This window comes from Mauremys mutica, chromosome 1, assembly GCF_020497125.1.
Source record: "Mauremys mutica isolate MM-2020 ecotype Southern chromosome 1, ASM2049712v1, whole genome shotgun sequence".
Lineage (NCBI taxonomy): Eukaryota > Metazoa > Chordata > Testudines > Geoemydidae > Mauremys > Mauremys mutica.
This window is the reverse complement of record NC_059072.1, coordinates 205758993-205773744: the sequence shown is the minus strand read 5'-3', so window position 1 is coordinate 205773744 and position 14752 is coordinate 205758993. Positions and strand designations below refer to the sequence as shown.

At 42.0% G+C, this 14752-nt stretch overlaps 1 protein-coding gene across 7 annotated transcripts in view; it reads left to right on the top strand.

Annotated features, from left to right (window-relative positions):
- TMPRSS2 (transmembrane serine protease 2) overlaps positions 1-14752 on the top strand; it is a 41025-nt gene that overhangs the window by 9212 nt on the left and 17061 nt on the right. For 6 of the 7 annotated variants that reach the window (XM_045002526.1, XM_045002525.1, XM_045002527.1 and 3 more), the window contains exons 2-7: positions 2765-2921; positions 4414-4484; positions 5581-5785; positions 6416-6502; positions 11202-11321; positions 13813-13942. In XM_045002526.1, coding sequence (XP_044858461.1) covers positions 2864-2921; positions 4414-4484; positions 5581-5785; positions 6416-6502; positions 11202-11321; positions 13813-13942 — 671 coding nt within the window. In that variant the 5' untranslated portion in view covers positions 2765-2863. The remainder of the gene's footprint in view (positions 1-2764; positions 2922-4413; positions 4485-5580; positions 5786-6415; positions 6503-11201; positions 11322-13812; positions 13943-14752) is intronic. The other variant, XM_045002530.1, reaches the window with a different exon arrangement.

Sequence of the window (14752 nt, the reverse complement as noted above, 5' to 3'; positions counted from 1 at the left end):
GATTATTGGATCAGGCCCCAGGTGCACAACCATTCTTCAGAAGGAGTCAAAGGATAACTTAAACACTCACAATTCCTTCAGACAGAGAGCTGCAGTATGATAAGCAGCCCCAGTGAGTTACATGGAGGTTGTATTGGCATTTTTATCCAAAGCCATTGGGTGGTGGTGGGCAGGGGGACTCCCACGCATCTTATGAATAAGGATATGATGGAAAGTTATTTCCCAAGTGAATACTGAGGCATTTACTTCAGTTATCAACATGCAGAGATACAAAAGTTAAACTTTATTAAAATTCAGTCACTGTAACATCTTTTCATCTGAAAGTATTTGCACCGCTTCTTTCCTGCTGTTAGAAGAAAATTGTACTTTGAAAGTTTACACTACACTCTGGAAAGAAAACATGAGTTTGTTTTTACATAGGATGGAAATCAAGTGCAGCTTTAATTACTAGGAGATTAATAGTCTCTCCATAATAGTAGCTAGCATGTTAAGAACATAAGAATGGCTATACTGGGACAGACCAGAGGTCCATCCAGCCCAGCATCCTGCCTGCAGGTCCCCCAGAGGGAGTGATCTCTCTCCTGCCATCCATCACCACTCTCTGACAAACAGAGGCTAGGGACACCATTCCTTACCCATCCTGGCTAATAGCCATTAATGGACTTAACCTCCATGAATTTATCTAGTTCTCTTTTAAACCCTGCTATAGTCCTTCACAACCTCCTCAGGCAAGGAGTTCCACAAGTTGACTGTACGCTGTGTGAAGAAGAACTTCCTTTTATTTGTTTTAAACCTGCTGCCCATTAATTTCATTTGGTGGCCCCTAGTTCTTATATTATGGGAACAAGTAAATAACTTTTCCTTATTCACTTTCTCCACATCACTCATGATTTTATATACCTCTATCATATCCCCCCTTAGTCTCCTCTTTTCCAAGCTGAAAAGTCCTAGCCTCTTTAATCTCTCCTCATATGGGACCCATTTCAAACCCCTAATCATTTTAGTTGCCCTTCTCTGAACCTTTTCTAATGCCAATATATCTTTTTTGAGATGAGACCACATCTGTATGCAGTATTCAAGATGTGGGTATACCATGGATTTGTATAAGGGCAATAAGATATTCTCCGTCTTATTCTCTATCCCTTTTTTAATGATTCCTAACATCCTGTTCGCTTTTTTTGACTGCTGCTGCACGCTGCATGGACGTCTTCAGAGAACTATCCATGATGACTCCAAGATCTCTTTCCTGATTAGTTGTAGCTAAATTAGCCCCCATCATATTGTATGTATAGTTGGGGTTATTTTTTCTAATGTGCATTACTTTACATTTATTCACATTAAATTTCATTTGCCATTTTGTTGCCCAATCACTTAGTTTTGTGAGATCTTTTTGAAATTCTTCACAATCTGTTTTGGTCTTAACTATCTTGAGCAGTTTAGTAGCGTATCACCGGCAAACTTTGCCACCTCACTGTGTACCCCTTTCTCCAGATCATTTATGAATAAGTTGAATAGGATTGGTCCTAGGACTGACCCTTGGGGAACACCACTAGTTACCCCTCTCCATTCTGAAAATTTACCATTTATTCCTGCCCTTTGTTCCCTGTCTTTTAACCAGTTCTCAATCCATGAAAGAATCTTCCCTCTTACTACCTTTAGGACGTCTTTAAATCTAGTACAGTTTTACATGAGGTGGGGTAGTATTTTAAAAAGACCTTATTAATCAGTTTACAATCTGGCCTACTTTAAAATCTAGCAAAATATGATGTGATTTTTAATACTTTTTGTATAAATATTTATTAATAAATAGATGCTGTATCGCTAGGGCCTATATTTAGTGATTTGTTAACACACAACAATTATCAGCCAGGAAAGGGAGGGCATGCTAACGCAAACTGTATAGGTAATTCTGGTGCAAAAGCGAGTGACTGACGAGGCACTATAACTTAATCTCTTTCTGCAAACGCAGGAGGAAATAGTTGGTGAAATAACGAAGGATAAAGTGGGTATGTGAAACTTACTTTAAAAATTCCTAGCAGTATCTTGCACTATGGAGAGTAAAAATGCCTAGTGTTTTTTGTAGTGGCAGCATTTGGCATGGTCTGCCTTACAAATTTGGGTTGACATAGTTACAGCCCTTGTGGTGGTAAAAAAAAATCCACATCCCTGAGCACTATCCTGCCCTAATTCTTGCTGCAGGAGCAGCTAAGCTGACAGAAGAATGCTTCTGTTGGCTTAGCTACCATTACTTAGGGAGGTGGAGTTCCTACAGTGATGGAAAAACATCTTCCGTTGCTGTAGTCTTATGTTTATACTAGCAGGTTACAATGGCATAGCTACCCGGCCGTAACTATACTGCTGTAGTGCAAACATGTTCTAATCCTGGTCTATATCGAAAACTTAGGTCGACCTAGCTATGTTGCTCAGGGGTATGAAAAATTCACACCCTCAAGAGATGTTGTTAGGCCAAACTAAGCCCCAGTTTAAATGCCATTGGGTTGATGGAAGAATTCTTCTATCGATCTAGCTTAGCTACCACCACTCGGGGGTGGATTAACTACAGCAATGGAAACCCCCTTTCTGTTACTATAGCAATTGTTTATGCTATGGCGCTACAGCAGCACAGCTGTAGCTTCATAACTGTGCCACTGTAGCATCTGTAGTGTAGACATAGCCTAAGTCTTCTATTTAAGAAGCTGACAAAGCAGCAGGTATTTCTAAGGTTGTGTTGATTACCATTCTGTTTTCATATCACCTTTTCCAGAGAATAGAAAAACCCCTTCTGCGAAGTGTTACTCATCCACTGAGGTGGGGCAGAACTGTATTCCACCATTATATGCTGTGAACATCTGTGTAAGAATGGATGAGACATAAAACAGAGGTACTGACGACTTGTGTTCACTGGATTCATTGCCTTTCCTGTAAGTAGGAGTAAATGGTGTTAACCCCAGTGTCCTGCCCAAATAAGACTAATAGCATTCTGCTGACCTAAATTTCTCCTGTAGCGTTGACCGGTTCTGTTCCCGCCCCCCCACCCCCGTGGGTTTCCTATTCTAAATTGCTGTGGAGTGTTGGTATATTCTAGCTGTTTATGCCATTGCTGCAATCCGCTAAAGAGGTGGCTGCAATTTAGTCATATTCTTCCCATTACCAATCTTCCTATACCACAGTCTCCTATGCCAGGGCTCTGTGCTATCCCATCCTTCCTTCCCCTCCCCGCTCATGGGCTCCAGCCTGAGCCTGGATATCTACGCTGCAATTTTTTAGCCCTGTGAGCCTAACACAGGCCTGCTGTGGGTTTTTGACTGCAGTGTACCCTGAGGCAAAAAATTGCACCTTTCTTAGAGGCGAGACAAGGCCTGGGAGTATCAGTACTCTTGTTTTGAGAGCGAGTGTGGCACTCAGTTAACCTTCTTGGGCTGTGGGGCACTTATGCAGCTGGCTGTTACTTGCTGCTGTACAATAGTTAAGGCTGCATCAGTGTGTTAAGATTATAAAAGCATGTTTGCATTTCGCTTGAATGTAAAGATGAACTTTGAGCTGAAACTTGCATAGGAACATTCCTTTCTGCCTCTCCTTCAGTGCTCCCAACAGGAGTTCATTTTTAATGTTTGGCCCCTTAATAGAGAGCAGACTTCTTTTCTGGGTGTGCGTGGTGGTCTAACTGAACTTGAAATTGAAAATTTCCATGCAATTTTATTCTTAGTCCATAATGTAGCATAGAACCAGTGTTAATTTTATAGTGTAGGGGAAGAGGATGGCTTTTTTTTAGTTTTTGTCTCTTGTTGGTTAACAGTCACTGCCTCCCTCCTCAACAATATTATTACATATTTGAGAGCTAGAGTCTAACAAGAAAACTAAGGTATTAAATCTGTAATGCTGATAGGTTTATTTCATGCTGTTAAATTTAGTTAATGTTAGAGGGTTGAGAAAGGTTGAGAAACTAATTATCTTTAATTTATGCAATACATTTCTAGGTAGAAGTGGATGAGTTAAGAGTGAAATGACAGTCATAACTAAGAACATCACTGTGCTTGTTTGTTTGCAGCTTAACTAGAGATGGTTGAAAAATGGTATTTCTGTCCTGCAGGAAATTGAAACTTTGAAATTGCCAAAGTGGGACAAAAAGTTAATCTCTGATTATTTTTTTTGTTTGGTTTTGTTTTTCAACCAATGGAATATTCTGAAAAATTTAGTTTTAACCTTTATTATTTTGACAAGATCAAAACATTCTTGTATAGTATATACATATTTCAGTAATTTCCCATTACGAATTTTGAAATCGTATGTTCCTGCAGAACGTTTTGATTCTGTTTGGAAATGGCATTTTCCAACTGAAAATTGCTGTCACTTTTTTCAGCCAGCTCTAATTGTAACGCTATGAATGCATGTGTTTTTGGTGTATATTTACAGGTTATCCCAAGTTTTTCAAACACTGGAGCTGTCTCAGCACTGTTGACAAAGCTAAGATGGCTGTAAACTCAGTAAGTAGTTAAATATTCAGTTTTATTTTCTGTGGGTAGCAGCCTACTGAGTAATGAATTAATAATCAGGTTCATTAAAAGTGGACATAGGTATACATGACTTTTATTTTTTCTTTTTTTTTTTTTAAAGTTTCTTGCCTTTAGTTTCCTAATCTATAAAATGGGGAAAATATTTGCCGGCATCTCAGGGTATTGTGGGGATGAATGAACTAATGCTTCAAGTCTCTGATATCACAGTGATAGATGTAGTTTATGAATCTAGCACTCTGTGATTCTCGGAGGGTACTATGAAAATACAAAACTACCTATCATATAATTACAGTAAAACTTTGCTAATTTACATTAATCATTGGGTGACCAGTTATTGATTACTGTCCTATGGCTAGAAGGAGGAAAAAATACACAACATAAAGTATTCTGCATGACAAGATGTACCTTGCTGATTATAATGAGTAGTTTTCATTATAATTTAGAATGTAATGATATTTGGTCTATAGTGTATTTGGTAAAAGTAATGAAGTCTTAGCAGAGTTCTGTAGTGAGATCTGATAATTGGCACTGAAGCGACGCTGTCAACTGGAAAATCAAATTTATCACTGAAAAATTTGCACCTAATGTAGTAACTATCCCCTAAATTATTACAGCTGAAATAAGTTATCAGTATAAAAACCTCTATTTTTCCAATTTTTTTTAAATTATTATTTTCACTGTTTTTTTTCAATAAAAGAGAAGCTAACTGTCCAGAAGAGACTCTTAAGGAAGCAAAAAATAAAATAAAATCTCTTTGTAAAGGAAATTTGAAATCTAAATTTAAAACATATTTAGAGGGTGATGTGATCTATTGGAAACTAGTTGTATTTTCTTTTTAAATTAATCCCTCAGTTGAATGTCTCTAAGTCTCTCACTCCACTTCTCAGGAGACTCTGTATATCTATTTTTTTGTGAGTGTAATGAATTTCTGAATGAGTGCAATGAGAATTAGTGGGCTTTTATTGTATTTACATAAGTGACAATGCTTTTTTTAGAAGTGATTATATTGTTTTAACTTTGCAACATTAATGTTTTTTCCCACCTTCACCTCAATTTTGCTATTTAGGGGCCACCACCATACTACGAAAATCATGGTTATCAGCCAGAAAACTTCTATATTTCCAGACAGCCTGTGGATGCTAACATGTATCCACAATATCCTCCTCCATATTATCCTCCATCAGTGCCACATTATGTCCCAAGAGTTCCTGTTCATCAGTCAGCTCCCCCAGTAGTACAGCCAAAGCCTCCATCAGCGAAAATGTGCACAAGTAAGATTTGTCTGGTTTTCTTTTTATGTAGACCGATTGCAGTCTGGCATGTGTTTAACAGATGAAACTTGTTTTCTTTCAAGCTCTTATGTTGAGGGACTATCCCAGGAGTACCTCTTTGTCCCTGAGAGTGCTAGATAGCCGAACAAGTCAATTACTGTTATACTTTTTTGTAAAAGGTATGAGGTGTTGGGTGGTTCTTTGACGTGATGATGAGATGGAGAGAGTAACATCTGCATTGCAGATTCACGCCTGCTTAGTAGTGATTGAAAACTGTCCATCTAAGGGCATGTCTTCACTAGCAATGTTAAAACGCTAGCTTTAACATGGCTGTGTAGTCAGGGCATAGCTATAAAAAAAAAACAACCTCCACGAGGGGAATAGTTACCAGCGCTGGGAGCATGGCTTCCAGTGCTGGGGCACTGTCTACACTGGTGCTTTACAGCACTGAAACTTACAGTGCTCAGGGGGGTGTTTTTTCACACGCCTGAGCGAGAAAGTTGCAGTGCTGTAAAGTGCCAGTGTAGACAAGCCCTAGGTTTACTTGCAGGGAGATAGGGATGGAGGCTAGCCTAGTAAAATAATTAGTTTGCAAACCTAACTCATCTTTTTCTCCCTTTTTAATTGCAGAAGTTAAGAAAACTCTATGCATCGTTTTGTCTGTTGCAATAATACTATCGGGTGCCGTAATTGCAGCTATCCTTATCTGGTATTTTGGTAAGGATGTGTTGTTTGTGTTGATAGAAATCTTTTATTCAAAGCTAAAATGTCTTGAGATTTTCTATTTCCCAACATAAGTGTGTCATCTTCCAGAAGGGTAAATTAGAACAGGAAATTCTTGTTATCTATCTCTTTTATGAATGCAACTTATTTTAATATCTAAAAGCTTAATTATTTGTCATAACCAGTGTCACTGTTGCTGTTGTCCTTTCCTTTAACTTCAAATATATTTACATTTCAGCAGCAACCTCTTATTCATCTGAATTCTCTGAGATCCCACAAACTGTTTAGCAATAATTGGTCTAGGACAAGCTTTTGTACAACTATTTTAGTAATGTGACATCTAAATATAACTGTGCCTCAGTGGGTCACAACTGAGGGTGCCAAATTCAGGACGAATTGCTGAGAAATAGGGCAGATACACCCCAAGACTGGTGGTTAATCCCCCATAGGATTTACCAATCCAGCAACAAAAGTAAACTTCTGTTTCACCACACTGGCTAACAAGAAGTCATAAAAGCAGTTTCCTTGGGCATTCCAGTTCTTATGTCACCACCAAAAACACTGGATTTAAAAGTGAGTGGTTCTTTACAACCAAATCAAATAAATGGTTCTTCTGATCCCAAAGGGCCAGCCACACACCCAGGTAAATATACAACTTAGCTCTTACCCAAAAATCATGCTGATGCCAATCCTTTAGTATCTAAAATCTAAAGGTTTATTCATAGAAAGAAAGAAAGGTGAGAGTTAAAATTGGTTAGAGGAATTAAATACATACAGTAATTGCAAAGTTCTTGGTTCAGGCTTGTAGCAGTGATGGAATAAACTTCTGTCTTGATATGTCTTTGGTTGCTTCCAAATCATTGGAAGGTCCTCAGTCCCTTGGTTAGAATGCTCCCATTAGTATAAATTCATAGTCCAGAGGCTTGAGCAAGAAAGAGGCTGGAGCAGGATAGAGGCAAAATGGGCCTTTTATAGCTTCTGCCTTGTGGAGGGAATCCCATTGTTCTTACTGTGGAAAATTAGAGCAACAAGATGGAGTTTGGAGTCTCACATCCATGCATTTTTGCCTAGTCGCATCAGGAAATTCCATTAATTGTAGATGGGCATCTCCCATGGCCCATTGTTAGTTGAATGTTCTTTTGATGGGCCACTCAATTTGAATAGTCCCTCCAAGATGTGCTGGCTAGCTACCTTGTGGGCATTACCCCAGGAGCAAACATTTGAAATCCAGGTGTAGAGCCAATACTCATAACTTCAAATACAAAAATGACACATGTATACAAATAGCAGAATTATAGTCAGAGAGTCATAACCTTTCCACAGACACCTCACTTGACAACTTTATACAAGATTTGTTGCAAATATATAACAGTGGTTACAACAATGATCTATATGGTCATATTTTAATCAGATAATGTCACACTAGGGTTAAGAGTGCAGTTTGCCCCAGAGCAAAGGGCTTCTATGCCCAGTGTCACTTAAAACTTTTATAAGGTTTAAGTTACACAGCTTCCCCCTAACTGCAACCCTGAAGGGAAGTGAAGGGGAAGGGAAGAAAGGAAGGATCAGGTATGTGTAGACATGTTAGGCCTGACTAATTTTTCACAAGTGCTTCATAGAACTGATTGGAGTACTTCATTTCCATGCAATATGCTGTTTGGTCAAAGCTGGAATGTTTTGTGGAGATGTATTGGTTTTCACTAAACTTTTGAAGGGAAGGTTTTTGGGTCTGGGGCAGAGGCAGATAGTTGGAGGTGCAGACACACCCAACACAACTTCCTATGTCAAAAGTGAACGCATTTCCTTAAAACTTTGGCAAATTGAATAGACCAGGGGTGGCCAACCTGTGGCTCTTCAGAAGTTAATATGTGGCTCCTTGTATAGGCACCAACTCTGGGGCTGGAGCTACAGGCGCCAAAATTCCAATGTGTAGGGGGATGCTCACTGTTCAACCCCTGGCTCGGCCACAGGCCCTGCCCCCACTCCACCCCTTCCCGCCGCCTCCCCTGAGCCTGCCATGCCCTTGCTCCTCCCCCACCCTCCCCGAGCCTCCTGCATGCCACGAAACAGCAGATCGGGAGCAGGGCCGCCCGGGGGGGGGGGCAAAGGGGGCAATTTGCCCTGGGCCACGGGCTCTGCAGGGGCCCCCAGAGAACAGCTGAGGCTCCTGCTTCCGCCCCTCTCCTGGAGCCCTAGCGCATCAAGCGCTGTCCTCAGACAGCGGTGCAGCGTGGCTCCGGCGGGGCCCCTGAGCCCCGCCCCGCTCCGAGCCGCGTGGTGAGGGGGCGGGGCTGGGAGCTCCAACCTGAGCTCAGCTCCCTCCGCTCGGCGTGGAGCTCCCAGCCCCGCCCCCTGACCACGCGGCTCGGAGCGGGACGGAGTTCAGGCCCCGCAGGAGACTCGCTGCGGCTGTTCAGCCGAGGCACTGAGACTCCGGGTGAGGAGAGAGCCGGGGGTAAGAGGCTGGGGCTGGGGGGGTTGGCGAAGGGGCAGGGAGTCCTGGGGACAGGGAGGGGGCGGAGGTTGGGGGAGCGGTCAGGGGGCAGGGAATGGGGGGGGTTGGATCGTGGGTGTTCTGGGGGGGGTGGATAGGGTCAGGGCCGCCCAGAGGGGGCGGGGCAAGAGGGCGCAGGAGCTTCTTCGCTCCCGGTCTTCGCCGGCAGGGGTCCTTCCGCTCCGGGGCGGAAGGACCCCCCCCCACTGGCGAATTACTGCCGAAGCGGGACCCGCCGCCGACGTGCAGCCCGGTCTTCGGCGGTAATTCGGCGGTGGGGGTCTGGGACCCGCCGCCGAAGTGCCCCGAAAACCCGCGGCGGGGACCTCCCCCCCCCCCCGCCGCCGAATACCGGGCTGCACTTTGGCGGCGGGTCCTGCTTCGGCGGTAATTCGGCGGCGGGGGGTTCCTGCCGCGGGTCTTCGGGGCACTTCGGCGGCGGGTCCTGGAACGGAAGGGCCCCCCGCCGCCGAAGACCCCGGGCCCCCGGAATCCTCTGGGCGGCCCTGATCGGGAGGTGTGGGGAGGGATGGGGAGGTGCTGATCGGCAGAGCTGCCGGTGGGCAGGAGGCACTGGGAATGGGGTTGGGGAGCTGATGCGGGGGCTGCTGATGTATTACTGTAGTTCTTTGGCAATGTACATTTGTAAATGCTGGCTCCTTCTCAGGCTCAGGTTGGCCACCCCTGGAATAGACCTTCTCTAGTCCACTGGTGCTAAACACCAACAGCTCCCACTTGCTTCAAGTGGAGTCAGGAGAACTCATCAGATCTTTAAAAAATATAAAATAAGACCCTCTATTCCATCTTCTAATATTAGAGCTGGTTCAAATACACCTCTACCCCGATATAATGTGACCCGATATAATACGAATTTGGATATAAGGTGGTAAAGCAGTGCTCCGGGGGGGCACAGGGCTGCGCACTCCAGTGGATCAAAGCAAGTTCGATATAATGCGGTTTCACCTATAATGCAGCAAGATTTTTTGACTCCCAAGGACAGCGTTATATCGAGGTAGAGGTGTAGTTTAACTGAAGCATTTTTTCAGTGAAGAAACTGATTTTCACTAAAACACAAATGTTCATTTTGGTAGAAGTTTTCTGGTGGGAAGAACTAAAAAACTTGCAGTTTTCTGAGGCTTTTTGCCCTCTTTTCTTTTTCCTTCCCCCACCTTTTTCCATTGTGTGTATGTGTGTGATGATGGTAATGGAAGGAACAGGTGTGAAGAAGAGTGAGGGGGAGAATTCAAAAAAGAGAATATTTCAACTCTCAAACTGGAAGACCAAAGAATTCTGGGGTTGGGTGTAGGAGAGGGGGAAAAACCTGACACTGCACGTCCCCTTCCCAAGTTTGAAGTTTTTGACAGAGAAAAATATAGCATTTTTTGACCGGTTTTAATGAACATATACAAAAAAATTGCAGAATGACACATTCAGTACAGAGTGGATTTTTCTCAATATTGAATTAACTTCCTCCCCACAAGAAGAAACTTTCTAATGTTTATAGTGATGATTTGAAATGGAACAAGCTGACTTAATTGACATCTTAACAGAAATCTGGCTCCCAAGCAGGCTGTTTGAAACCTTAAGTATGTGTTTAGTTTCCTTAAATTTAGTTAAACACCTGTTGTGGGCTCAAAGCAGGGGCACCTGGGTAAAACTTAATGGATTGTGTTATTCAGGAGGTCAGTCTAGATGGTCTAATAATTTAATTGTGCCACTTCCCGCAGCTCCCATTGTCTGGGAACAGCAAACCGTGGACACTGGGAGCTGAGGAGCTCTGTGCCTGCAGAGGCTCCAAATAAACAAAATGTCCCAACCTGCTAGCGACTTACCCTGACGGGCCGGGAGCCAAAGTTTGCCAACCCCTGAAATATAGGGTCAGCTTATGAAAGGGTCATACAGTTTTTGCTATTTTTACCTAACCATCCTGGGGGGTCAGTTTATAAATGAACAGGCTAATGAACGAGTATATACGGTACATTCTTCCATTTTACCAGCCCTGTTGCCCATATTTCTTTTGTATGTGCTCTCCCCAAATTGTACAAACAATCAAAAGCTCTTTCAACATATGCCTTGATTAAATTCATATTCTCCTAGAGAACTCAGCAGAAATCATAACAATTTGAGGCTCACTCTTTTCTTAAGGATCCATTTTAATGACCACACACCTATCTCCTTTCCACTCTGATCCCCTTGCAGTGACCAATAGCTGTCTTGGCTCATCAATAGAGTGTGGATCTTCAGGAATATGTGTTTCACCATCTCAGTGGTGCGACGGAGTGGCCCACTGTTCCAATGGCGAAGATGAAAACCGATGTGGTAAGTATTTCAAGTATGCCAAGGTAAAATTGTTCTTGGAAGCCTCTTGGTGATGTCTCCTTCCTTAGCCCTTGTCTACATTAGAAAGTGGCATTAGCTTAGTTTAAGGTGTGACTTTAACCAATTTAGTTAAACCAGTGCAAACCCCTGTATGGACAGTCTTCTTTTGGTTTTAGAATGGCTTAATATCAGTTAGCTTAAGTCCATTGCTAATTGAGTTGCTGGACTAAAATAACCCATACTTAAACCAAATCAAAACGTCCCACACAGGATTTTGTGCCAGATCAGTTTAAAATCACACCTTAAATTAAACTGGTGCAACTTTCTAATATAGACAAGGCCCTAGAAATGTTTGCATTACCTATTGTGTAGCTGCTTTCTTACAACAATCTCAGGTGGTAGTGGTGGTGGTACTATCTGCTTGAGTTCAGTGACATGGCTTGGCTCATTCTTATTAAAGTTCCTTTTCCACCAGCTCCCCTCACTTTTCAACCTCTCCCTAGCATGCCTCCCCCATGAAAAAATCCACCTGTCTCATATTAGTGTGTGCCAGTCTAACAAAAGCAAAACAAAGCTGGAAGCTTACTACCACCAGCAAAGAGCTTCACCTTCCAAAGATTGCTTTACATAACGTTCAGGGTAGGAGTCTATCTAACTCAATGGTTCTCAGAGCTGGTCCGCTGCTTGTTCAGGGAAAGCCCCTGGCAGGCCGGACTGGTTTGTTTACCTGCCTCGTCCGCAGGTTCGGCCAATCACGGCTCCTGCTGTTCGCCGCTCCAGGCTAATGGGGGCTGCGGGAAGCGGTACGGGCTGAGGGACGTACTGGCTGCCGCTTTCCGCAGCCCCCATTGGCCTGGAGCGGCGAACCGCGGTCAGCAGGAGCAGCAATCAGCCGAACCTGCGGACGTGGCAGGTAAACAGCCCGACCCGCCAGGGGCTTTCCCTGAACAAGCGGTGGACCAGCTTTGAGAACCACTGGTCTAACTGATTTAGTGACTTCAGCTGAAGAAATGGCGAGAGGGAGAACTTTCATGATGAACTGGTTGTAGTCACCAGAGAATATTTGGTTGTGAATATCCTTAATGTGTACGTGCAAAAGCCACATCCGTCTTGTTTTTAATATCTGTGTTCTGTAATACATGACTTCCAGAAAATGGTCTTGAAGAGGACACGCTGCTCCATTTGATCCTATCGTTAAAGCTGAGCAAGAAACAGTTTTCCTGTCCCATGAAAATTTCTGAGATTTCAAAGAGAGACCTTTGAAACAGAGACCTTTCAAACTCTTGAGAGAAACAACTAGCTATCCAGCCCAGAATAGTCCACCTGGGAGATAGGAGATCTGGGTTCAAGTCCCTGCTCCAATTTAGGCAGAACAGGGATTTAAACTAGAGTGCCTCGCATCCCAGTTAAGTACCCCAACTACTTAGGGTAGTGGTTATCATCAGTCTCTTCCTGACCAGAGATTCCATCCTGGACTATTGAAACTGAACCTTTACTGGAAATTTTTCAGTTTTAACTAATCAGAATTTTCTGACCCCCAAAAAAGTTTTGTTTTTTTCAATAATAAAAAAACCACAAACAACAATAATAATAAAAAAAACCACACCAAAAAACAACCCCCCCCAACTAGCGCATTACCTATACATGCTTTTGGAACTCTGCTCTTCTGACATATTCTGCATAGTACTGACACTTAGCTGATGAATTTTCTTGTTTAGTTGCATAATTGGGTCTCTTTCAGTAATATAGCTTATTCCTGCCATATCTTGCTCTTGAACTTTTCATATTGAACTCTTTTTGGTCTTCCCTCTGTGACACATTATCTCTTTAAATCAGATATATAATAGGCCTTGACGGTATAGGGCAAGCTGTTCCATGTTAAAATCTTTGCTTTGTGATCTTCTATACTAGTACAGGACATAATTTTCTTATCCTTTGATCAGCTTATCTGTTATTGCCATTCACTTAGGCTGAGGGTGGAGCATGGGAAAGACTTGTGCTAATTTTAAAATGTTCATACAATAAAAAATGAACATTAAAATGTAAATACAACTTCAGGTAGTAACTCATTTGAATGGCTTTAGAAAAAGGAATTAAAATGATACGTAAAAATCCAGTATATAAAAACTTCATAAAAAGTGTGTCACAATAAAGCATCAACTGGAAGTTTTTATTTAAAAGCAAAAAGTAATTTCAGGTGCTACACCTGTCTGTGGAGCCCATGACAACTTTTGTGGTTTCACAATCATATTTTTATTTATAGTTTTAGAAAATGAATATACAGGAAAAAACCTGAAACTAGCTATTCACAAAATGCTGTCAAATGAAGAAGTAAACTGAAACAATATCCTTCTATCTTTTCCTTAATCTTGCAACTCTAGTACTCTTAGAGCTTGCTTGTAAGAGTAGTCGGCGCAAAATACTTTTTAGGAATATGAAAATTGTAGGCTTTGAACAGGATGGTCAGCAATTTTGTCTTCTTTGATTGCAGTTAGACTCTATGGATCAAATTTTATCCTAGAGGTCTATTCATCTATCAGCAAATCCTGGTATCCAGTATGCAAAGATGACTGGAATGATAACTATGGAAAGATAGCTTGTAAAGACATGGGATATAATGTGTAAGTATAACAATCTAATTGTGAAAGATGTACAGCCAACACAACTGTTTCATTACATTTTTCAAAGAATGGACACCTGCAGCAAAAAAACAGTTAACTGCTTTTTCTGTTGCTAGTCTAATTTTCATGAATAGAAAACAGTCCCAGTTAAAACAAAAATCAGTAGGTGTTGCTGAATCAAAGTGACATTTCTTCAAAACCATGTAATGCATATGCCATATACAATAGTTGTGGGATCTGTTTGTGCATCAATAACATGCATGCACACGCACAGTGCTTAGGATCCTCTTGGACTGAGAGTGCTGTCTCAACTTAAAACCTTATAAAAAAAACCCTATTCATTGTGACCAATATTATATAGACAACCCTGACCTCTGGAGGACACTAAAGGTTTTATTGTTTTCTTTCACAAGAGCGTTGACATTTAACCGGTTTCTGGACAAATTCCAACCACAGCAACTTATTTTTATCTACCTGAAATCCTCTGTAGCTATAATCACCTATGTTGTTGCTCTTGGGAGTGAGGGGTGGGGGGAGGGGAAGACTCACAAATGAAGATGGGCTGGTGGTGCTACATTTCTATTCATGAGGTGGTTGGAGTGATGGATTAGTCTGGTCAGACCTTGGCGATCTTCACCATGAAAAAGTGTTAGATGAAAGCAAGGTCTTATTTGATTGTAGTAGTGGACATAGCAAATAGTTACTTAGAAACTAAAATTTAATTCTGCCATGGTACAGCGCCTTTGTGGTCCTTATGATATATAGTATTCCATAATATTGTTCATGTTATACGCTTTAGATTGGTGGAAG